This window comes from Carassius gibelio, chromosome B8 (genome assembly GCF_023724105.1).
Source record: "Carassius gibelio isolate Cgi1373 ecotype wild population from Czech Republic chromosome B8, carGib1.2-hapl.c, whole genome shotgun sequence".
In the NCBI taxonomy this organism is placed as follows: domain Eukaryota; kingdom Metazoa; phylum Chordata; class Actinopteri; order Cypriniformes; family Cyprinidae; genus Carassius; species Carassius gibelio.
In genome coordinates, this window is record NC_068403.1 from 11,550,684 (window position 1) to 11,574,662 (window position 23,979).

Consider the following 23,979-nt stretch of genomic DNA (forward strand, 5'->3'; position numbering starts at 1 on the left):
CAATTTTAAATAACTGCTTGCTATGTTAATATATTTTTTAATAAGTGGAATACAAATAAGTATTCCATTTCCATTCTTTGGCCTGGCTTTGAAGATTCTTATTGATAATCACTCTTTTGACTTAATGGTGTTGATTTTCAGTAATAAATGCATGATTTGTGACTTTATAATAATAATAATCATCCACATGCCACCTGGATGCTTTGAGAACCTATTGAAGCTCTTGGATTGAAATGTTCACAGACAGGGTCAGTTTCTCAGACCAGTTCACAGAACAACTCTCACCCTCATATGTATACCAGGGAGCTGCTAAGAATGCACAGTCCCTGTAGTGTTTGTTTTTGTTGTGTGTGTGTGTGTGTTTGTTCTAAGATACAGCATTAGTAAACAATATTGGTTCCATTGAAAGTAGACTGCATGAAGCTCTGGCTTTGCACAGAGCTAAAATCATACTTGAGAAAATATTCCAAATTATAAAAGTAGTTTTAATGCATTAATTATGCTTTGTAATGCACCTTATAATGCATTGTACAATCTCATCAATAATTGTAACCACAGTTAATACATTATAAAACTTATCGATTTATTGTTAAACTATGCATTTTAAATTTGGTTATATAATAACAGGATATAATGTATTACAATGCACATTATAAAAAAATATACTGAATTATATATCAACACTTTGAGTAAAATGTGACCATAGATTTTTTTATGCATTTACACTTTCCTGAAATTTCCCGTGGACTCCAAAGCACCCCCTTGCGGCTCCCTGGGGGCCCCTGGACTGCCGTTTGAAAACCCCTGATCAAGAGTTTTGATTAAATCAAATAGTGACTGCTGGATCAGAGATGAAGCATGCTAAGTTTTGGATAAAGTCAAAGGGGGACTGTTAAACCTAGACAGTGTTGTCCTGGATGTATTAAGCCCATTTGTGGCCTAAATCATTCTATCAACAGGGACCCTTCATTCAGAAAATCCTCCGTCCCAGGACACCAGACACTCTGTTTGCCATAGCTTATCTCAGTAGTTATGAGAATAAATAAAAAGCTTTATGAGACCAAACAAAGACAGAACGAATTCTTCCCCCACTTAAGGCCCCCCATGCGGACTGTAATATCAAACAGAACAGTATGGTTTCCCACGGTTGTCACAGTCTGATTAGGTGAAAAATCACAGAAAACGTTATTTTAATACACTCTCTTACAAACACGATAGGTCAGATATCCTGTCTGGGAGAGTATTGAAAGAGCAATTGTGCAGCACTTTAATTACGGAGTAGTGTTGACAAAAACGACACAATTGTTCACTCATGTGAGTCCGTTGGGCATCTTATCTTGGCACATGGATCAGAACATTTTGTAAAGGGAATGTTTCAGGGTCTAGTTGATTTTATCCACTTTTAAAGGGATAGACCACCCAAAAAACATCAATTTACCCACCCTTGTGTTCTTCCAGAAGTATGACAAAAAAAAATTTTTTTGACGAATGTTGTTAACATTTTAGGTTTCCGTTAGGACAAAAAATACAATGGTAGTTAATGGGAACCAATACATTCTTCAAATATCAAAGCAATGCAACATGATAATGAGTAAATCAATTGTCTTTTTACCATCCCTGTAATTCAGCTTTATTTGCCTACAGCTTGATAATGGTGGAAAAGCCCCTCTTTCAGAAGGCAGCCTGGTGGGTACTTATTCTTCGGGTGCATATCGGCCTTCTGATGCCTGATGCCAATCACGGTCGGTGTTCTGCTCCTGAGACAGGTTCTCATGCCAATCGGCAGGCCCCACATCATCTGATCCACAGCAACCCAGCCACCCTACACACCCCTGGAGCCTCGCCGTGTTCCTGCCACCGCTCTTCTCCTCTCCTCATCCCTCTACCTTTCTGCACCCTCCCTCCATCCACACCCGCGGCTCTCTTCTCCCCCACTGCCCGGTGCTCTCTCACATTCCTCAGGTCTGCACACAGAGCTGCATTGTGTGCGTGTCTTACAGAGCACACAGTCAAGTCTCATTTCGGACACACACACACATCCAACAGGGTGTGTGCACAGTTGCACTGATGAGTACACACACATACACATATCCCTTCATAAAACTAATAGACATGCACTCATGGACGCACACGACCACAAACGCACACACTGATTTTCATATGTGCACACTGTAGACACACTCATCTGCATACACAGGATGTCTCACACCGAGGCTGAGATTCCAGTATCCATATTCCTTCTTTTATGCTTCCACTTGCTTTTTGCAGTTTGATCTTTTAATCCCATGAGCATTACAAATTTTCTCTCTTCTTCTGTTCCCACAGTGGGATAGATGATATGGTAGATGTTTTATTGTGATTGGATTGTGGAACAGTTATATAAAGGAAATAAACTTGTATAAAATTGCCAACTACACTGGGGAAGACACAACAAAATACTGATGGATATTTTTAAAATATTTTTAGCAACAAAGTCCACATTTAAAAGTAAGCAACTTTACAATTAGATCTTCAAAAGATCAGTTTTATTTTTCAAAAGATGTGGAACATTTGTGGACAAAAATACACAATTTTTGTGTGTTATTATAATTTTTATTAATATTATATATAATATATATAATATTAATTTATTGTTATATTTTCATTTTAATTTAACTTAAGTAACTTTTATATGGCTTTATGATTTTTTTGTTATATTTTATATTTCAATTCAGCTTTATTTAAAAACAAATTTTATTAGATGTAGTAATTTTATTACGTCAACTTGAAATTGTAGCTATTCCAATTAGATGTTATGACATTATTTCTAATTTTACATAAAGTGTTTATAGCTTTAGCTTTAAGTTTGGTTTTATTTTAGATTTTGTTTTACTTTTAACAATAAGAAAACTGTTTATGAAACAAAGAGCTGCTGTTAAGTTACTGCTTCAGCAGAACAGGACATTTATTTGTACTGTAATAACAACTTCTCTGAAGCAGCTGGCACTCTACCAGAGAAATAATGTTTAAATTTAGTCAAGTTGTGCCAAGTATTGAAGACTAGCTGTTTGTTATTTAATAAGCTGGATACAAGTTTACTAATTGTTGAGTCAAAAAGACAATATGCTTTATGATGCTGCTTATCTTATTCACAGTGAATTGTGGGACATCCATAAAATCAAGATGTGCAATACCACCAGTAACATAATTTTTGTCATTAATAACCTCTTGCAAGAATATTAAAGTGTGCTTGAAAATGTAAACTTGCAAATATATCTGACACATCATGTTCACAGTATGGGTACCCATGGTTCTCAAACTCACGGTATTTTGATCCTTCATGACATTGTCATAAGTTTTTAATGGTCATGTGCAACCATGTGTGTCATAATCTTTGAAACAATTAAAGTATTTAGGTTCTCCAAGTCTCTTTTCTGAGCAAAGGCCATTCTGATGCACTTTCATACAAAAGCACAGAGAGAAAGCCCACCACTTGCCAGGAAAGGGCAATGAGGGGAAGGGGGTGAATGGGTTTGGATGGAATTGTTCTTGAGACAGAGTTTTTATACCCCCTCTTCTTTCCCAATGGGGTGGGCTGGGGGGCTGATATGGCTCGTATTTCAGCGCTCGTGGGGGTCGGGGTGGGACTCACTTTTTGGGATATACTAAGATTCATAAATGCGCCAGTGGACATAAAACCGCGGAGCTCTGACTGACGCGGTGGGTTCTGTTTGTGCGTGCCTGGCGTCGGATCCCCCCAAATACATCCACCTCCACTTTCACACTCCCCGCGAGCACAGAGCTGCCGCTCCGCCGGTTCTTCGGCGACTTTGACCCCTGAGGACCTGCATGTCTGATCTTTAGACATGTTCAGATTAGTGGATTCACGGACTCTCCTGCTACTCGTAGCAACGCATTGCGTTTTGCTATCCCTTGTAAGATGTCAACAAGAAGATGACCGTAAGTTGGAGTTTTTCTCATTGAAATTTAAAGTATTCTGCTAAAAATTGTACGGTGTTGCCATAGTGACATCATGAGAGGAAAGTTTGGAGTGAAGTAGTTTGTTTTGCACGTTCACCTATGGACTGTGGGATTTCTTGACTCATTTCTTTAAAATATAAGACCGCGTGCTTGTCTTTTAGGTCTAAGTCTGCAGATATCCAAAGTTTGATTGTAGTCTACAATGCAAACAAGCGACGCGACGCGTGAAAACGCACACCGTTTAAGCTGTATCGCGCTCTATTGATTACAACCTTCTGGTTAATTTCGCTCGTCGTCTAGACAGACAGGATGACGAGCTCGCGCGACAGGTGAACGCGCGCAGACTCTTTTCAATTCAATTCAATTCAAGTTTATTTGTATAGCGCATTTATCGATCCAACTCTTTGCAAAGCAGTCACAAAAGACTCTCCTGTGTATTTCTAACGTTTTCTACCATTAACGTTTCTTAACAACGGTTCAGCAACCACAAACGTTAGAATACAAGTTAATCAGTGCGCAAGCTGGATAGGATCAGTACCATTACGATATAGTGACAAAACATAGATTTTCCTCTCATTATTTATCACTTTAATATACATGTAAAGTTTCAAAATAGTTGACTGGTGGCTAATTGTGCTATTGCAAGTGACACCAAAACATCTCTGACAGAAAAAAAGCAAGCTTCTTAAGAATCACTGTATGAGCTACAAGATGTATTATTTCCTAGTTCGTTTAATGCTGGAAAAAGTTCCAAGATGACACATTTTGCTTTTAACTAACCAGGCAATTTCACTTAAGTAGGCTGTTTAAAGTGTTCCTTTTCCAGAAATACCTGTAGAAAATATTGATGATCTTTAGATTTCTCAGAGGAACTTTTAAGTGAGTGTGGCGAACCAAGGAACCCAAAATGATGCCTGAAGTTTTGTAAATATGTGTAGCAATTTCAGCATTATAATGACTGATCTCCCAATATAGGCCATTAACACATCCACTAGTGTTAGTGCGAGCGCTGTTTCAGTCAAGATTAGGAGCAAAGGTTCCTACAAGGTTTCAAACGGTGCACTGTTAGTACACGTGCAAAGGGTTTGGAAAGCAAAAATATTTGGGGTTTAGTTCAGGGGATTTTACACCGATTAGAAGGAGATTTGGGGAACTAGGTTTGGTGGGTGAATAGGGAGGGGGTCTGTGGAATGTTGTTTGAAACTCCAAAACATCAGTCTGGCAACCTCAAAGAAACACAAGCATCTTGGAAGAGATGTGTGATATTTGGTAAACTATGAAGCCATAGAAGAATAATGACCCAGATGATGATCTTCTTGTGTCCTCATTAAATTTCTCACTCCTCAGTAAACAAGGAAATGTTAATTACGCAGAACGCTTGCTTAGGCCGGTCTATATTTGGATCACAGAAAAGTGGATTTTCCGTATTTACAGTTCAGAGTTAAACATCCATAATTGCCGCATTCATGTACGCTAGGGCTGGAAGCTAAATCTAAATGACACTTTCATATGAATATATGATAAGCAAACACATCAAGGGGTTCTGTGTGTGTGAGGGCTGTCCTTTCCGACCCATGAGGGTGTGTTTGCCCTGGTGGTAAGGGAGACCATTAGATCCAGATGGAGCTTTCGAGAGGCATGTGTTTGTATAAGGCACCAGGCTGTCAATGCAGCCCTGTCTGTGTTTGAGAAAGCCCCATTCATGGCTAGTTTTGTATATTTGGGGTTCAGTTACAAATACGCAGACTACAGGAGACCACATTTGACACCAGGGTGTCAGATATGCACAATGCAAATATTACTATATCCAGTGTTGTGGTGAATGTATAATCAAAATGTAACGGGCCACCAGGAAAATCCATATATATATCTATATATCTATAGATATATATCTATAGATATATATCTATATATCTATATCTATCTATCTATCTATCTATCTATATATATATATATATATATATATATATATATATATATATATATATATATATATATATATATATATATATATATATATATATATAATATATATATGTGTGTGTGTGTGTGTATTCTAAAATATTTCTAAATGATTTGGAGACCTGTACAGCTTGCTTTTTCAGAAAGAGGTTGATTTTTCATGTCGCTCACCTGTCTCTTACCCCCCATGCACTCCTTTCTGCCGCCCCCTTCTGGTGGCTGCAGAGGAAGACTTTGGCAGCTGCATCCAAGATGGCGAGAAGTATGCAGACCGTGCAGTATGGAAGCCAGAAGCATGCCGTGTGTGTGTGTGCGATACAGGGGCAGTGCTATGTGACGAGGTCATCTGTGAGGACCTGAGAGACTGTACCAATCCCATCATTCCACCTGGAGAGTGCTGTCCCATCTGCCCAGTTGACACCGACGAACCTAACGGTCCGCTCTCTGCTTATACACCTCTTTGCTTATCATACCTGTCCTGCTAGCTGTCTGCTCTTAGTTCTGTAACTATGACAAGTGTCACATACCACTAGACTACTCTAGATGGTCATGTGATTGGGATTGTGTTCAGAACTCAAAGCAAACATTTAAAGGAAGGAAAGCAACACTTTAAGTTTTACGTTTGCATTATAGTGCAAATTATGTTTTTCAGTTAAAGAATGTTATGGCTAAAATGCGTCCACTTTTATTCTATTTCTTTTTTTTATTTATAGAAAGTGCACAATTTTGACACTAGTTTGCTGTGAAATCCATTATTTTTAGACTTGATATTTAGTCACTATTTAAATAAAAAATAATAAAGATTGTATAGTGGTCATAGGTTTTGAGCTAACTTATACATATGTCCCATAATGTTTTATTCTGAGGATGATTTGACTTTTTTAGGTAAAAGAATGAGTGTAGCATGTTATTATATTATATTATATTATATTATATTATATTATATTATATTATATTATATTATATTATATTATATTATATTATATTACACACTTTCTTTGAGAGACATACATAGTTCAAATAGGTAGATATTAAATTTTTAAGACAAAAAAAAATCTTTTGAAAGTGGACTCGCCTTGGCCATAGACTGCTTTAGTTTGAAAAAGCTGAAAAACAAGAGACTGAGTTGAATGGGAGGTCATTGCACAACCTTATTCAAACACCTAATTAACAAAAAATGTTGAAGTGTTCTTGCCATTCACTTCATGTTCAGTCAACCATGACAGCTGATATTGTTCATTTTCAAACTTTTGTGTGCTGCGGCTGCTGCACAGATACACACAATAATAAGATGAACATAGCAATCAAAATATGCAGAAATGTTTTTTCTGAACATTTTAGTATATTGCTACTCACTGTGATCAGTTCATGGCACTGATACAGAATGAGTCTTCACTAAATATTTATATATATATTTTTTATTTAGTTCATCTAATTTTCTGAGCAGCATATAGCTTAATATTGCTTCTAATATAAAGCATAATGCACTATCATGTTTTAAACTGAGCATGAGCTTGCACCTTCATATTCTGCCTTTAACAATTTAACCAAAGCAGATTGGGAAGAGAATGATGCTGTTTTGGTACACAGCTTTGTGGGGTGCCGCTGAGTTGGTCTTTTCAGCTATGTAGTTTCAGCAGGGAATAGCAGTTCATTAGTTCTGACAGTAAGACCGAGTGTCTGACTAGTTTATCGTCCTCATTATAAGAAAGTATTAGCTGATTACTTCATTTATTTCCCTGACCCTTTGGTGACCTCTAGTTTTTTTTATGATGGGCCAGCAGAATGTATGGTTCAGATGTCATAACTCCAGAAAGACTGTTATTCTGCATCATTGATTGATTTTGTATGTTTGCTAATTGATAGAATACATGCAAAACTACTTTCTCCTGTGCCTAACTGTGAATCTTTATCTTCCCTTCATCCTGTGATGTGATTCAACAGGGTCACCTGGTGCAAAGGTGAGACCTTAACTTATTTATCATGTCTTTTTTAAGAAGTTGATACTATTCTTAAGGTTTAGATTGAATACTGAATATAATTAATTATATATATTGTATAGTAAGTCTTAAATATGTTCTTTCTTCCTCTACACAGGGACAGAAAGGAGAACCAGGCGATATTGCAGATGTAAGTCATTTCACCAGTAAACAGGTTTGGGTTTTAGATTGAATTGACCAAATTTTAAAAAAAAGTAGAGTTGGGAAATAATATTTCTTTGTTTGTTTCTGTAGGTTGTAGGACCAAGAGGACCTGCTGGACCAATGGTGAGATGAATCAGAAACACTTTGGTAGTTGGTTTCTGAATAATTTGCCACACATCATTGCATTTCTCCACTAGGGGGCTCTATAATACGTTTTTTGCGTTAAAAACGGTTGTCCCTTTCACATCAGAGACCAAAAAAAAAAAAAATGTCTGACTCTTTTTATTATTTACATTTGTCTTTTTGTGATTTTAGGGACCTCCAGGAGAGCAGGGACCACGTGGCGAGTTAGGACCTAAGGGTGAGAAGGTAAGACATTTAGCCTTTTCAAACTTTTTTTTCTCAGACTTGTTAGGAAAAATGATGTCAGATCTTATTAGCAGTTATCCGGATACATTAAGGCGGCAGTGGACACACTCTGCAGGATGCTGTCATGTGAAAAGGCTTTAGTTAATCTCTTTCTTTTCCGCTCATATGCTCTGTTATTTTTCTCCCACCCTTTAGGGAAATCCTGGCCCAAGAGGGAGAGATGGCGAGCCTGGTACACCTGGAAACCCAGGACCCCCTGGACCACCAGGACCTCATGGTCCCCCTGGACTTGGAGGAGTATGTTTCTCCTCTCCTTTCATCTACATCTACATCTAAATTTGTGTCTGCAACTCGCCGGGTTACTGAAAGTGTGTTTTTTTATGTGTGTGCAGAACTTTGCTGCTCAGATGGCTGGAGGTTTTGATGAGAAGGCAGGAGGTGCTCAGATGGGTGTGATGCAGGGACCAATGGTGAGAAAAAACTGTGTTCATAGACATCTATATGTATATTAAATACCTTTTAAAATTGTGTGAAATACATTTTTCTTTTTTAAACTGCAACCCATTTTGAAGGAATCTCTCATCAAGTCAGTGCTTTACAGTAGTTCTGTAATTCAGAAACAGTTATATGAAAAGTTTGTAAGGTCTTACCTGTTGCAGAATGCTCTGGAATGACTTTCATTTCAAGCTGTAGTTTCATTTGTTTAATTTTAGTCCTTTATGACAGATATTGTACATAAGTGTTGTCCAAGCATTTTGTAACATAGCAAAAAAAGCAAAAAAACTACATGCATTAATTAATAAAATGCATAAAATGCTTTAGAATTGTACTTAAAGATCTCTGAACACTCAGATCTCTGATTTAATCGAGTGCCAAAAAGTTTTCATGAAGTAAATGACTGAACTCTGCATCATACAGAATCATATCTCCAGAATGAAACGCTGTTGCCTGTTTTCTGATCTTTAGTGCCCCCTACTGACTGATTTTTTTCACAATCGCATTTTCAAATGCCCACCTGTTCTCGAAAAGTTACAATGATTCATTGATTCTAAGCTTGTAACATGAACATATACTTACAAAATATGGGGTTACTAAAAATGAATCACACACAATAAAACAAGTAATTCTTCTAATTAAACTTCAACTTTCTTTGAAATAATAGGAACTTGCTTTGATCTAGAAATAATAGGAGATTGCAACTGTTATGCTGTTTGTATTTGTCTGGGTCAAAGTTGCTATGCTGTATTTCAAATTCATCTTTTTTTCTACAGGGTCCAATGGGTCCCCGTGGTCCTCCTGGCCCCACTGGAGCACCTGTGAGTTAAAACACATTATTCTTAATCAAAAACATTTTATATTCCCAGTTAATTTGAAAATTGAAAAATACAATATAAGCTCACACTGTCATTTGTTTCCCTTCCAGGGCCCACAAGGTTTCCAAGGCAACCCTGGAGAGGCTGGTGAACCCGGCCCTGCTGTAAGTGTCCCAAACCTTGCCTACATGTACACACATTTTATAACCCACACAGATGACACATTAGATGCACATAGAGACAGCTTTACTAGGTCCGTTAAATCAATTTATAACACTTGTTTTAATTTAGGGTCCTCTTGGACCTCGTGGCCCTCCTGGACCCCCTGGAAAACCCGGAAGTGATGTAAGTAGATTTTACCACTGGATTGATATTCAACCTTCTCCAAATGCTGAATGCTTGACAGATACTAACTACAATGTCTCTGCCTGCTCTTCTTCCAGGGTGAGGCTGGCAAACCTGGCAAGTCTGGTGAGCGTGGACCCACAGGGCCTCAGGTAAACAACATACACAAATAAAGACTACCATGCAACTGTTTCAGTCACTTGTTTGTATTCTGATAATGGTCATATAATCTAATATAATACTTTTGGTACAAAGATGCAACATAATTACTAAATACGTTTCATATTTATATGATAGGGAGCCCGTGGATTCCCCGGAACCCCTGGCCTTCCTGGCATCAAGGGACACAGAGTGAGTTTCAGCTGAAATTATTCGTTTTTCTGTAGGTTTATTTTTGTAGATATGCATGCATGTAATCTTTGAATGTGTTTGTAGGGACACCCAGGTCTTGATGGAGCTAAAGGAGAGGCCGGTGCTGCAGGTGCTAAGGTACAGCAACATAAAAACAGTCAGCCAAAACACCAAACTCCTACAGATAAACTGTCAAATTCATCATAATATGCTGTCTATAATCATATCTGGCAGCATATATAAAGAAATTGCAAACAAGTTTCACAAGGCATCAGAAATCTAACATACATTTATCCAATTAATTTCATTGTATGGCATTTTTGTTTTCAAAATCTGCTTTGGAACAATATATATTATTGAACTGAATTGAAATTAATTTCCACTGGTATTTTAAATTAGAAAGATTTTAAACTATAAATACTCCTATAAAACCACCAGAACTCTGACAAACAGAATATATGATAATAATATGCAAATATCTGCTCATGTTTACCAAACTTTAACAGTAAAACTATGCAAAAGTCATCCTAGCAGACTGCCTATAGGTATTTTGACAAAAAAGCATACATTTCATAGGGCATCTTATTATAACAGACATTATTGTCTGCAAATCTGCTTTGGAAAAATGTATATGATTAAATAGTTTTATTTCTACAGACAAATGTATGCTAAATGTAAACTTTCAAAACTACAACTATCAGGTCTAATCAGTCTCCTCTCCCTTTTTTTCAGGGTGAATCTGGTACTAATGGTGAGAGTGGTGCTCCTGGACCAATGGTCAGTACCTAGAGTCAGAAATGGCCTCATGATTCATTTAGCTGTTGTTTTTTGACACTCAAATCTAACACATCTAACACTCTCCATCCTGTTTTCCTCTATTTCTGTTTATCAGGGTCCACGTGGTCTGCCCGGTGAGAGAGGTCGTCCTGGACCTTCTGGTGCTGCTGTAAGTGAACACTCAACTGGCCAAATAAAAGATCACTGGATATGATTAAAATTGCAGCAGCAAGGGTGGCTTCAGACTGTAATGATCTACTTATATCTGTCCACAGGGTGCCCGCGGTAATGATGGTCTGCCTGGTCCTGCTGGTCCACCTGTAAGTGCATTTCCTCACTTCCCCAAGTGCAGGAAATCTGTGTAATCTTTAATTATGGTTCACAGTCTACTTTGATTTGTGCTTATGCTGTTGCTAACTAATGGTAAACCCATACGGGATGCCTAGAGATATCAAGGTGGACGATTGTCGATATAATGCAGATATATGTATATTTTGAAAGTCCCCTTAAAAATATTCAAAAAATATTTTGATAATTTGCATCATCCATTTACAAACCACAGAATAACATTTTAGGAAAGAAATAAAGTGCATGAGGAAGTAAGCAAGCCTCTTTGATCATTTGTTAATGTTTCTATCATCAGGGACCTGTTGGTCCTGCTGGTGCTCCAGGTTTCCCAGGATCCCCTGGTGCTAAGGTAAAATACCGGTCATCTACAGCACTTTACTGTAAATTCTTAACCTATTCTCAATTTTAAGCATTTTTGATTTGCACATATTAACATGATCCTTGGTAATGAGATGTGATGTTTACTTCTCCAGGGTGAAGCTGGTCCCACTGGAGCTCGTGGACCTGAGGGTGCCCAAGGACAACGTGGAGAGGCCGGTACACCTGGATCACCTGGACCCGCCGGAGCATCTGTGAGTAAACTTACAGATATTATGACAAGCAAAATATAATTTGATTTTCTTTATAGGTATAAACAACACATACAACATTTTGAAATTAAATGTTCACATTCTGCAGGGTAACCCTGGTACTGATGGTATTCCTGGTGCCAAAGGATCTGCTGTGAGTATATCCATATCATTTATTGTTCTCTTTCACTCATTTCTCTGTATATTTTAAAATAATTTTTAGTCTGGTCACATAGTTGCAGTGGATCTATTGTAAACATTTCTCTCTTTTATAGGGTGCTTCTGGCATCGCTGGTGCCCCTGGTTTCCCAGGACCCCGTGGCCCACCTGGACCTCAGGGAGCTACTGGACCTCTTGGGCCTAAAGGACAATCTGTACGTGATCACATCCTGAACTATTTAAAAAGCTTTCAGTGTCTCCCAGACATGGAGTAATAATTTCATATTGATGAATTGCGCAGCTACTGATTACTCTGCTGTCTGAGGTTCACCAATGCACTAATTGAAAACTCTCGTGTTTATACAGGGAGACCCTGGTATCCCAGGATTTAAGGGCGAGGCAGGACCCAAGGGAGAGCGTGTAAGTAACCAACATTATACTTACCATTAGTCATCTGTTCTATTGTATAAATCACAATCATTTGAAATGTTATAGAAAACTAGTCAGTCATATTTCTTCCTTATTACACAGGGTGTTACAGGACCTCAGGGTGCACCTGGGCCATCTGGAGAGGAAGGCAAGAGAGGACCAAGAGGAGAGCCTGGTTCTGCCGGGCCTCTCGGACCTCCTGGAGAAAGAGTGTGTATATTATCTTACTTATTTTACTTAATCACTGAATGATAAAGAACCACATTAATAAGCTCATATGTGTTGTTCTTTGCTAGGGAGCTCCGGGTAACCGTGGATTCCCTGGTCAGGATGGTCTAGCAGGAGCTAAGGTTGGTGATTTGGATTCACAGCTGATTACTCATCTAATCAACCACTGCATTTACTCTGTACTCAGATGTTCTGTACTATGATAGGGCGCACCTGGTGATCGTGGTGTTCCTGGTTTGACCGGCCCGAAAGGAGGAACTGGAGATCCTGGTCGCACAGGCGAGCCTGGTCTTCCTGGAGCCAGAGTGAGTGATTGTGGTATTTCAGGGATTTACCTGAAAATTGATAATTCAGGGCAATTTATTTACATTTTATTTTAGCATATTTCACCAATCATCTGCTTCCTTCTCTAACAGGGTCTCACTGGGCGCCCTGGTGATGCTGGACCTCAAGGAAAAGTTGGACCATCTGTGAGTATTTTAACATTTTAAGCTCTTTTATTTTTGTTTTAACAGTAAAGAGTTGCAAAAAGCCTGCAAAAAGATAAACACTATTGTTCAAAAGTTAGGGCTCAGTAAGATTTTTTTTAAAGAAAGTAATATTTTCATCCGGTAAGGATGCATTAAATTGATCAAAAATATAATTTAATATAATTTTAATGTTAAAATAGATTTCTATTTCAAATAAATGGCAGAATAATTGTATAAAAAATAAATGAGCATAGAATCAGCATAGAATGCTTTCTGAAGGACCATGTGACATTGAAAAGTGGGGTAATGATGCTGAAAATTCAGTTTTACCATCACAGGAATAAGTTAAATTGTAACATAGAAAATAGTTATTTGTAACAGTAATTCACAATAAATCTGCTGTTACTGTATTTTTTATTAAATAATGCAGCCATGGTGAGCATAAGAGATTTCTTTCAAAAAGATAAAAAAATCCTACCAACCCTAAAATTTTGAACAGTATGTGTTGTAACCAAAAAGAGACTCAGCATCTACTGGGTACAAACCATTTTGAGATAATAAATGCTGCATCTCATCACATGACTTTTTCATTATAGGGTGCCCCTGGTGAAGATGGACGCCCTGGTCCTCCTGGGCCTCTGGGAGCTCGTGGTCAGCCTGGAGTGATGGGATTCCCTGGACCTAAGGGAGCCAATGTGAGATCATTAGAGTATTTAGGCATTTCAACTATTAATGTTCATATTTATGTCCACAAAATTAGCTGGGAAGTGTGTTTGTTGTACCTCATCAGACTGTATCTCTATCTCAAAGGGTGAACCTGGAAAACCTGGAGAGAAAGGACTTGTTGGGCCCACTGGTCTTAGAGTAAGTCATGTCCAGATTATTTGTACGTCAGCAAGCATCAGATCTAACTAGAGTAAACATAGCAACCATAAATCAACACATTGGAAACAAACCACAACGTCTAACAGAGTTTTTGTAGACAAGCACCAAGAAAATAAAAAATAAAAATGTATTCTTTCTCTAATTATTTTTTTCTCCTGTTAGGGTTTGCCTGGTAAAGATGGAGAGACTGGAGCTTCTGGTCCACCTGGCCCTGCTGTGAGTATTGCATCACATTACTCACAATGGCTTATGACCTCAATTCTTTCAGTCAGTCAATAAATGACCATGGTCTGAAACACTTTCTTGAAGACTAAATCATGATTTCACTGTGCTTTTAGGGTCCAGCTGGTGAGAGAGGAGAGCAGGGTCAGCCTGGTCCACCTGGCTTCCAGGTACATTCAAATGAATATTCTACTATGTTATTCAATTGTGAAAGAGAAAACTGCACTCTTTTTAAATTACTGAACCCGAACAAGGAATCAGGACTCAAAGAGTAATTATTTATTTAGTTCGGTTTCATGGGATCAGGGTTTTCTGAGAATCACTGTACTCTGTTTCTGCACAGGGTCTTCCGGGACCTACTGGAGCCTCTGGAGAGCCTGGTAAACCTGGTGACCAGGTGAGGATCACTTAAGATATTTGTTTTAATTCTCCATTTGTGCCTTTGAGATTTAATTAGTGACTTTAAGTATCCCAATTATGCTTAATTTCTCTTCTTTCTCTCTGTAGGGTGTTCCTGGAGAGGGTGGTGCTGCTGGTCCCACTGGACCAAGAGTGAGTCTCTATCTTTAATTAAGAAGACTCCTCATTATTACTGGAAATCAGCAGTAATGTGTCATTATACAAAAGTGTAAGTCTTGCCTGTGCTTCTCTTAGGGTGAACGTGGTTTCCCTGGTGAGAGAGGAGGCGCTGGCCCTCAGGGTATCCAGGGACCAAGAGGACTTCCAGGAACTCCTGGTACTGATGGACCTAAGGTGAGATCACATCTGACTGACATTGTGCTCTACTGGTCCATCTCGAATCTCTCCATTCTTCATTCTTAAGCTTCTTAAATAGTGAAATGAATGAAAACCTTATTGTTAAAAAGTTTGTGATTGGTACGTTTTTAAAATGTTTTTGAATTGCATTGAATTGCATGAACAGCAGTATAGTGAGATATTATAATGTATTTTGATTTTGACACAATCAGAAATAATTCTAATATGCTGATTTGGTGTTCATTTCTTATTATTATTGATGTTGAACACTTGTGCTGCTTAATATTTTATGTGGCAACTATGATACCTTTTTAAAGATTCTTTTATGAATAGAAAGTTCAGCATTTATGTGAAATAGATATTTTGTAACGATATAAAAGGCTTTACTGTCACTTTTGATCAATTTAATGCATCCTGCAATGAACAAAAGTATTACTGACTTTAAATTCGCCCCCCCCATCTCTGCTTGATTTCCAACAGGGTGCAATTGGACCAGCTGGTGCTGCTGGAGCTCAGGGCCCTCCTGGTCTGCAGGGCATGCCTGGTGAGAGAGGAGTTGTTGGAATCCCTGGATCTAAAGGTGACAGAGTAAGTGTCTTTAAAAACGGTACTCAGAGTATACATAATCCTAAATTCATGGTATTAATCTACAGAATGACTGAGTGACTTACTGACTGCCTCATTTTATTAGGGTGACAGTGGAGAGAAAGGACCTGAAGGTGCTCCTGGCAAAGATGGTGCAAGAGTAAGTGCTAAAAATACAACAGATGTATGCAAATTGCTTGCTTTTTCTTGCTTATCTTAAGTAACGATGTTTCTGACTTTTTTTTTCACAGGGTTTAACTGGTCCAATTGGTCCACCTGGTCCTTCTGGTCCCAATGGCGCTAAGGTGAATGTCTCATCCAGTCGTTGCATGCTCAAATGATTTGTGGAGATTGTTTAATTATGTTGTTCAATTACTCTTTTTCTTTTCTCACAGGGTGAAACTGGTCCCATTGGTCCAATTGGTGCTCCTGGTGCTCGTGGTGCCCCTGTAAGCAAAACATTCATTTGTTTATTACAACTAGACAGCAAACAGAAAAAAAGAATGGAGTTGGTGGTTTTGTCATAAGTTTTAAAGGTTATCTTTAGACTTCTTCTTATTCATTATTCTTCCATCATCCTGTTAGGGCGATCGCGGTGAGATTGGTGCACCCGGACCTGCTGGCTTTGCTGGACCTCCTGTAAGTAGAAACAGTTACGAAAAGCCTCCATTTTACTGCAATGATAACATTATAAAAGATCTTTGCTGACTCAAAAATAAAAATGTCTTTCAATAAGGCAACATTGCTATAATGGCTCAGACTAAACTTAAAGCAGTAAAAAACAACCAGTCGATAATATTGTGAATGTGAAGGGGTATTCTACAATACAAATATGGGCACTAACACCATTATACATTAGGTATTCATTTTTCAAATGGAATATTTTTGTAAGTGAAATATCTCTGGATTTTGGCATTTTAAAGAGTGTCAATAAAATAATTAGCAAAACATTGTGTCAATTGAATCATTTAAATCATCTAATCATTTTCACATATATTTGAAACCTAGTAGATATGATACATAACTCAGTGCTCTATAGTTAGACTTACATTTTTTTTTACAATTCTCTGTTGCTTCAATGTAAAAAGGATGTTGTGAGATAATAGTTTAGGGAGTGTCTTTAGTATTAAACTTGAAATTATGGTGACGCATTTAGCCATAAGTAACCTCTGATTACAACTTTTCGTCATTGTCACTCTTTAGGGTGCTGATGGCCAGCCTGGAATTAAAGGAGAGCAGGGCGAGTCAGGACAGAAAGGTGAAGCTGGATCTCATGGACCCCAAGGACCATCAGGAGCACCCGGCCCAGTGGTAAGATTTTCTGCCTCACTTCCTATTGATATTTAATGCATTTTGTGAATTTCAGTTTTACACTGCCGCACTGCCGTTTAAGCCGCATGCATCAACTTTGTCCTGTATCTGCATGGGTTCAATGATTATATTTGGCTCATCTGTGTTCACTGCTTGATTTCAGGGTCCAACTGGTGTTACAGGACCTAAGGGAGCACGTGGAGCCCAAGGAGCCCCTGTGAGTTACTTAATTATTTAATTAGTCATAAGTAATCATTTTCTATAAAAAATTTTTGTATTTACCAGTTACTATGACAGTAATGATATTTTACTGTTATTGTTTCTTAATAATAATATATTTCCCATTTGTAGGGTGCCACTGGTTTCCCAGGAGCTGCAGGAAGAGTTGGATCACCTGGCCCCAATGTAAGCCCCTCAATATCACAGACACATCTCTGCAGTTCCTCCATATTTTACTCAAACTGCTTGACTGTATTATCATAAACTTATCCTAATCTGAAACTTTTTTATTATTATTATTCTTTCCCAGGGTAACCCTGGTCCTCCTGGCCCTCCAGGTGCCTCTGGTAAAGATGGTCCTAAGGGAGTTCGTGGTGATGCCGGTCCCCCAGGCAGAGCAGGAGATGCTGGACTGCGTGGTCCTCCTGGTGCTCCTGGAGAGAAGGGAGAGCCTGGAGAGGATGGCCCTCCTGTAAGGCTCAGATTCATTGATAAATAATTACTTTAGCACTGAAGGGGCATGTGTATTCTGTACAGGTTTATTGTTTCTTTATTGTATTCTTAACATTTCTTCTCTCAATATTTTCTGTGTAGGGTGCTGATGGTCCCTCCGGCCCTGCTGGTCTTGCTGGTCAGCGTGGTATTGTTGGTTTGCCTGGTCAGCGTGGTGAAAGAGGCTTCCCAGGACTTCCAGGACCCTCTGTAAGCAAACAAACCCCACAGCAACATCATTTCTATATGAAAACATCTCATGTCTTCATTCAAACACTGTTTAAATTCACGTTAAAATATAGCATCGATTTTTGTGTTTTATTTATCTGATGAAGAAAGTGATCAATATCAAAACATTTTTTATATCACGTATATCTAAATATTTTTTCTTAAAATTAATTTTATATTATTACGCAAGGATATCTTTTGCTCAGAAAATCTGATACTGATGGAGTGCCCCTGATCTGACACTAACTTTCTGCCGAAAATGATTTGTACCACAGGGTGAGCCTGGCAAACAGGGAGCTCCTGGCTCTTCTGGTGACCGTGGACCCCCTGGCCCTGTTGGACCTCCTGGATTGACTGGACCTGCTGGAGAGACTGGACGTGAGGTAAAGATCACATACATGCATAACATGTAAAAAAAAAAGTATGAGACAAAACTAGACTGCAATTATCTAACTCACAAAGATACATATCTGAAGTCAGTGAACACTTTTTCTTCATTTCTTTCAACATTTTCTACCTATATGTATTGTACAACCATATCGAGTCCAGATCTCACTTGTCCATTTTGTTTGTCTTCAGGGTAATCCTGGATCTGATGGTCCACCTGGTAGAGATGGTGCTGCTGGTGTGAAGGTAAGGAAGTAACTAACTCATATAATATCCTTTTGTTGACTTCTGGTCTTTGTAAATAAAAAATAAAAAAAACAGTCTAGCTTAACCAGACGATCTTAATTCCATACAAGTAAACAATATATAACAATTTGTCACATACACTTGAGCTCCCAAAATCTGAGTCCTCTAGTGAAATTACTTTTGAATAACTATTTTGAAATTACTTCTGTTTTAATTATTTAGTATTATCAACATTATTTGAAAAAAAAAAATCACGAATTTCCGAATGACTTACATAATTAGGTTATGTAAAATATTTCTTATTTGTTTGACGTAATTTATCTGTTTAGAATTTTGGGATTAAATGTTGGTTAGTCCATGCACAGATGAATTTCCAACCAGCTGTTATACAGAATGTGTTTCACTTGTTCTTTTCTAGGGTGAGCGTGGTAACACTGGCCCAATCGGTGCTCCTGGAGCTCCTGGTGCACCTGGTGCTCCTGGTTCCGTTGGTCCAATTGGCAAACAGGGAGACAGAGGAGAGAATGTAAGTTCATCAACTTCAGAAATCTCATTATCAACAGTATAAATATGATATCTTCTGCATACTAAAATGCATGACTTCAGTGTACTACATCTACAAATATGAATTATGTACCATATTCTTTCCTTTCTAAAGGGCCCACAAGGACCTGCTGGACCCCCTGGACCTGCTGGAGCTAGAGGAATGGTGGTAAGTACATTTTATAAAGTTTGTGGAACGAAACAGAACACTGAAAACACACATCAGGCTTTAAAACTCTTTACTTTACTTAATAGCTGCTCACAGGTTGATGGAATTTTCCATTTCTCTATATCAGGGACCCCAAGGACCTCGTGGTGATAAGGGTGAGGCAGGAGAAGCTGGAGAAAGAGGTCAGAAGGGACACAGAGGATTCACCGGTCTGCAGGGTCTTCCTGGACCTCCTGTGAGTCTCTTTTACAAGTCTTAGTTTTTATAAACAATTACTGTACTGTAAAGATATTAGATATGCTTACATTTCTGTTGTGTCTCCTCAAAAAAGGGTGCTCCTGGAGACCAGGGTGCTGCTGGACCTGCTGGACCAAGTGGCGCTAAGGTGAGTGTGGTTCTAGTTAAATTTAGACAACATACAATTTAGAAACTTCCTTTAATGCCGAGATGGATTTCTAATGATCTGTTGAACTCATATTACATGCAATAGGGACCTTCAGGACCTGTTGGACCAGCTGGTAAGGATGGTTCTAATGGTCAGCCTGGACCTATTGGACCACCTGGACCTCGTGGACGCTCTGGAGAGTCTGGCCCAAGTGTGAGTGCACATTAAACCTGACATATTCACTGACATCAGGTCTATGGACATGAAAAGAACATTTCTGATTAATTTTGTCTTCCAATCTACTCTCATTAGGGTCCACCTGGTAATCCTGGACCCCCTGGCCCTCCTGGTCCTCCTGGCCCTGGCATTGACATGTCTGCCTTCGCTGGGTTGGCACAGACCGAGAAGGGACCTGATCCTCTGCGTTACATGCGTGCTGATGAGGCCTCCAGCTCTCTTAGACAACATGATGTGGAGGTGGACGCCACGCTGAAATCAATCAACAGCCAGATCGAGGACATCCGCAGCCCAGATGGCTCCCGCAAGAACCCTGCACGCTCCTGCCGAGACCTGAAACTCTGCCACCCTGAATGGAAGAGCGGTGAGAGATTCAGAGACAATCGAACATTAGAAACTCCTCATTCAAGTACACTTGTGTATGATACTCTCTATTACTCCCTTAAACATGTTTGGTCTCTATCCACAGGTGACTACTGGGTGGATCCTAACCTTGGTAGCGCTGCTGATGCCATCAAAGTTTTCTGCAACATGGAGACCGGAGAGACCTGTGTGAAGCCCAGCACTCCCAAAATCCCACGCAAAAACTGGTGGAGCAGCAAGAGCAAGGCGCAGAAGCATGTGTGGTTTGGAGAGAGCATGAACGGTGGATTCCACGTGAGTATAATCTTACATTTTGGGGATTTGCTCTTTAAATTTCAGTAAAATTACCATAAGCACAACAAACCTCAAAGCAAATCATAAAAACATTTTGAAAAGTTGACAGTACCATAAAAGGTCCATCTGGAAGGGATTACGAACAGCTGTTTTATTCCCAGCCAGAATGCCTATAAATTCCCACAGCTGGTTTAGGGAGCTGTTCATGGTTCTGAATTTCTATTGGGCCATGGTGCTGAAAATATTTGTAATGTCCAATCGTAAACCAGAAGAGGACAAGGAGCTGTGCTGAAAAATTCTCTCCTTCCCCTTGTGTCACTGTCTTGTCTTACATTTAATCAGCTCTGTTGTCTTTCAATAATATTAATGACCCAATTTTAAGGATATTAAAAGACATTTTCTCTTTCTTTAACAGTTCAGCTATGCTGATAGCAGCCAGACTCCTAGTACTACCACCATCCAGCTGAACTTCCTGAGACTGCTGTCTACTGAGGCCACTCAGACCATCACCTACCACTGCAAGAACAGCATTGCTTACATGGACCAAGCCACAGGCAACCTGAAGAAGGCCGTTCTGCTGCAGGGCTCCAATGATGCGGAGATCAGAGCAGAGGGCAACAGCCGCTTTACATATGGAGTACTTGAGGATGGCTGCAAGGTGAGTCACGCGATAAAATATAATTTTCGAACATACTTGCTATAGTTATAAAATTAATGAACTGAAAATGAATTGAAAATAGTTCCTTTTTTTTTTTTTTTTTTACATTTTACTCAAATAAATTACATTTATATACATTACCATTCAAAAGTTTGGGGTCAATCTTTTTTTTTTTTTTTTTTTTATAAAAATTTTAATTCAGCAAAGATACATCAAAATGATCAAAAGTGACAGTAAATACGTTCATAATTTTATAAAACATTTCTTTTTATTTTAAATAATTGCTGTTCTTTTGAAATAATTATTTATCAATAAGTCAATAATAAAAAATGATTATTAAAAATAGTATGGTTTCTAATATGTTAACTAAAGTCAACTTTGATAATAAGATAATGTTTCTTGAGCACCAAAATCTGCATATTAGAATGATTTCCGAAGGATCATGTGACACTTAAGTCTGAATTAATGACTGCTGAAAATTCAGCTTTGCTATAAATTATTTAATAACTGCAGCCTTGATGAGCATTAAGAGACTTCTTTTAAAAACATAACAAATCTTATGACCCCAAATAAATGTATAAAATATTTAATATATATATGCAGAAGAATATATATATAATTTTTATATACATATCCACTTACATGGCTTTTTCGCTGTCTTACAGAAGCACACAGGTCAGTGGGGCAAGACTGTGATTGAGTACAAAACTCAGAAGACATCCAGGCTGCCCATTGTGGACATTGCTCCCATAGACGTCGGAGGAGCAGATCAGGAGTTTGGAGTGGACGTTGGTGCAGTCTGCTTCTTGTAAAAAAAATAAAACATATGTGGATTATGATATAAGACATGGAAAAATACCAATGATGAGCAATAACTGTGAGGATGCAATACACTCTCCAAGTAAACGAAATATGGAAGAAAAGAAAAGAAATCTGGAAATTGACGAAAGTTTTTTTTTTCTCTAAAACACAAAAAGTTGTGCTTGTCCACGTTTAGTGTGCAGGAAAACCAGCGCTAAATGGGATTGCCCCAAATAGTCTCTCCCTCTGAAATCCAGCCATGTTTCCCACAAGCCCTCATTACAGCGCCTCCTCCTGTCGGGAGCCAAGAGGGGGCAGAACGAGCGAGTGCAATCAAAAGATTCAGAGATTCAAAGAAAGACAGAAACATGGCTTGATGTCATCACATCCTGCAAGGGTTGGAGATTGGTGATGCTGTATAGCGTCATGGCTGAATACCACAGTAGTCCCTCCCACTAAAGAACTGGCCATGTCCAGTCCCACTTCACCCTTCACTCTGCCTCTTGACTGTGACTCAGAAGAAAGCATCACATTATGCAAGATTTTGTGAAATGTTAAACCTGAGGAGGGAATAAGTTCATATTTTCTGTGTATAATAACAAAAAATCTTGATTCAGTCTGTACTGAAGCAGCCAGATCTATATATTTTCACAATTATATGTGTTTGTGTGTGTGAGCTTGTGCCTATACACACCAACAATATTTTGGGGAAAGTGCAGTTCCATTTCTTTCTTTTTTTTGTATGTAAATCTTTTTTTTTTTTTTTTTTTTTACCATGACTGCCCAAACTAGAAAGTTTTGGTCCCTCAACATAACAGCAGAAAAAGAAAAAAATCTAATAAATTTGGAAACCATTTCTATTTTTTGTTTATTTGCATGGTCTTAATTTTTCAAGAAAAGCTACCTCACGCAGGAAAAAGTAAAAATCTGGATCTGAACGAAAGCAGCTTGGGGTTCGAGAAGCATCAGGAAGTCCCTCCTGCATGGCTCGATCCATCTTCAGAAGGTGCTATTAGTATTGATCTATCAGTCAGTATTTCCCACAATTCCCAGACCATCCCACTCCCTAACTAGCCTCATTCAACACACACAGCCTGCTCAGAGTATGCAGAACTATGCAGGATGATCAAAAGACAGAGAGATTCTTTTGGCAATGCCGAAATTTGGCTCCCAAAGAATCGCCGTATCGCTGAACAGGATGTGTGTGTGTGTGAGGGTGTGTATATTTTTGTTATAATTAATATTATTATGATCTTGTTTTTTTTTTTTTTTTCATTTTGGTTCTGGTTTTGTTATGATTTTAATTAATGTAAATTGAAAATAAAGGAAAAAACGAGGAATTATGAAGTCAAATTTTAATTGTGTTTTTAATCATCATGAGCACATGCTAAATGTCTGGATTTGGCATAGGTGGATGAAAGTACACTAGTACACTGCTTGTGTGTATGTGTGTGTGTGTGTGTACTGTATGATTGTGAATTTTCTATATATATATAAATAAGTAAAAAAAGGTAGGCCTAAAGGTTATAAGATAAAAAGGCTTGGCCTTCAAATAACTTTCTTAAAATAAAACAGAACAAAAAGAGCTCCAACCATGATAACTACAGACATTTGGACCATTAAGGCTTAAAAAAATATTGTAAGGTATAAACATGTACATATATATAAACACTGAACAGTTAATTGGCAGGATAACTGTTTTAGGTTTGACTTTAGACCCAGTTTATGCTTTGGTCTGTTTTCCAAAAAGCTAAATGATTGGCAGATTAGAGGA

At 38.4% G+C, this 23,979-nt stretch overlaps 1 protein-coding gene across 2 annotated transcripts; it reads left to right on the plus strand.

The window, feature by feature from the left end:
* Positions 1 to 3,629: 3,629 nt before the first annotated feature.
* col2a1a (collagen, type II, alpha 1a) lies at positions 3,630 to 23,558 on the plus strand. 2 transcript variants are annotated; one of them, XM_052563538.1, is made up of 54 exons: positions 3,630 to 3,939; positions 6,148 to 6,357; positions 7,867 to 7,883; positions 8,020 to 8,052; positions 8,157 to 8,189; positions 8,382 to 8,435; positions 8,631 to 8,732; positions 8,828 to 8,905; positions 9,707 to 9,751; positions 9,859 to 9,912; positions 10,040 to 10,093; positions 10,192 to 10,245; positions 10,391 to 10,444; positions 10,529 to 10,582; positions 11,177 to 11,221; positions 11,337 to 11,390; positions 11,497 to 11,541; positions 11,865 to 11,918; positions 12,043 to 12,141; positions 12,248 to 12,292; positions 12,414 to 12,512; positions 12,664 to 12,717; positions 12,829 to 12,936; positions 13,023 to 13,076; positions 13,161 to 13,259; positions 13,371 to 13,424; positions 14,021 to 14,119; positions 14,235 to 14,288; positions 14,472 to 14,525; positions 14,648 to 14,701; positions 14,875 to 14,928; positions 15,039 to 15,083; positions 15,186 to 15,284; positions 15,768 to 15,875; positions 15,979 to 16,032; positions 16,124 to 16,177; positions 16,268 to 16,321; positions 16,458 to 16,511; positions 17,076 to 17,183; positions 17,347 to 17,400; positions 17,535 to 17,588; positions 17,713 to 17,874; positions 17,997 to 18,104; positions 18,398 to 18,505; positions 18,702 to 18,755; positions 19,174 to 19,281; positions 19,414 to 19,467; positions 19,595 to 19,702; positions 19,799 to 19,852; positions 19,958 to 20,065; positions 20,165 to 20,453; positions 20,559 to 20,746; positions 21,162 to 21,404; positions 22,070 to 23,558. In XM_052563538.1, the coding sequence occupies exons 1-54, from the start codon at positions 3,846 to 3,848 to the stop codon at positions 22,214 to 22,216; spliced, it is 4,476 nt and encodes a 1,491-aa protein (XP_052419498.1). In that variant the 5' UTR covers positions 3,630 to 3,845; the 3' UTR covers positions 22,217 to 23,558. The 2 variants fall into 2 exon arrangements, with proteins under 2 accessions (XP_052419498.1, XP_052419499.1); XM_052563539.1 differs by lacking the exon at positions 6,148 to 6,357 and having other exon boundaries at positions 3,685 to 3,939.
* Positions 23,559 to 23,979: the final 421 nt, after the last annotated feature.

What these genes read in the sequence shown, in the direction of transcription:
- col2a1a (XM_052563538.1), top strand. Translation starts at nt 3,846, where the DNA reads ATGTTCAGATTAGTGGATTCACGGACTCTCCTGCTACTCGTAGCAACG. An exon ending in CTGGTCCACCTGGCCCTGCT is followed by an intron (nt 14,526 to 14,647) that starts GTGAGTATTGCA and finishes CTGTGCTTTTAG; the next exon opens with GGTCCAGCTGGTGAGAGAGG. An exon ending in CTGGATCTAAAGGTGACAGA is followed by an intron (nt 15,876 to 15,978) that starts GTAAGTGTCTTT and finishes TCATTTTATTAG; the next exon opens with GGTGACAGTGGAGAGAAAGG.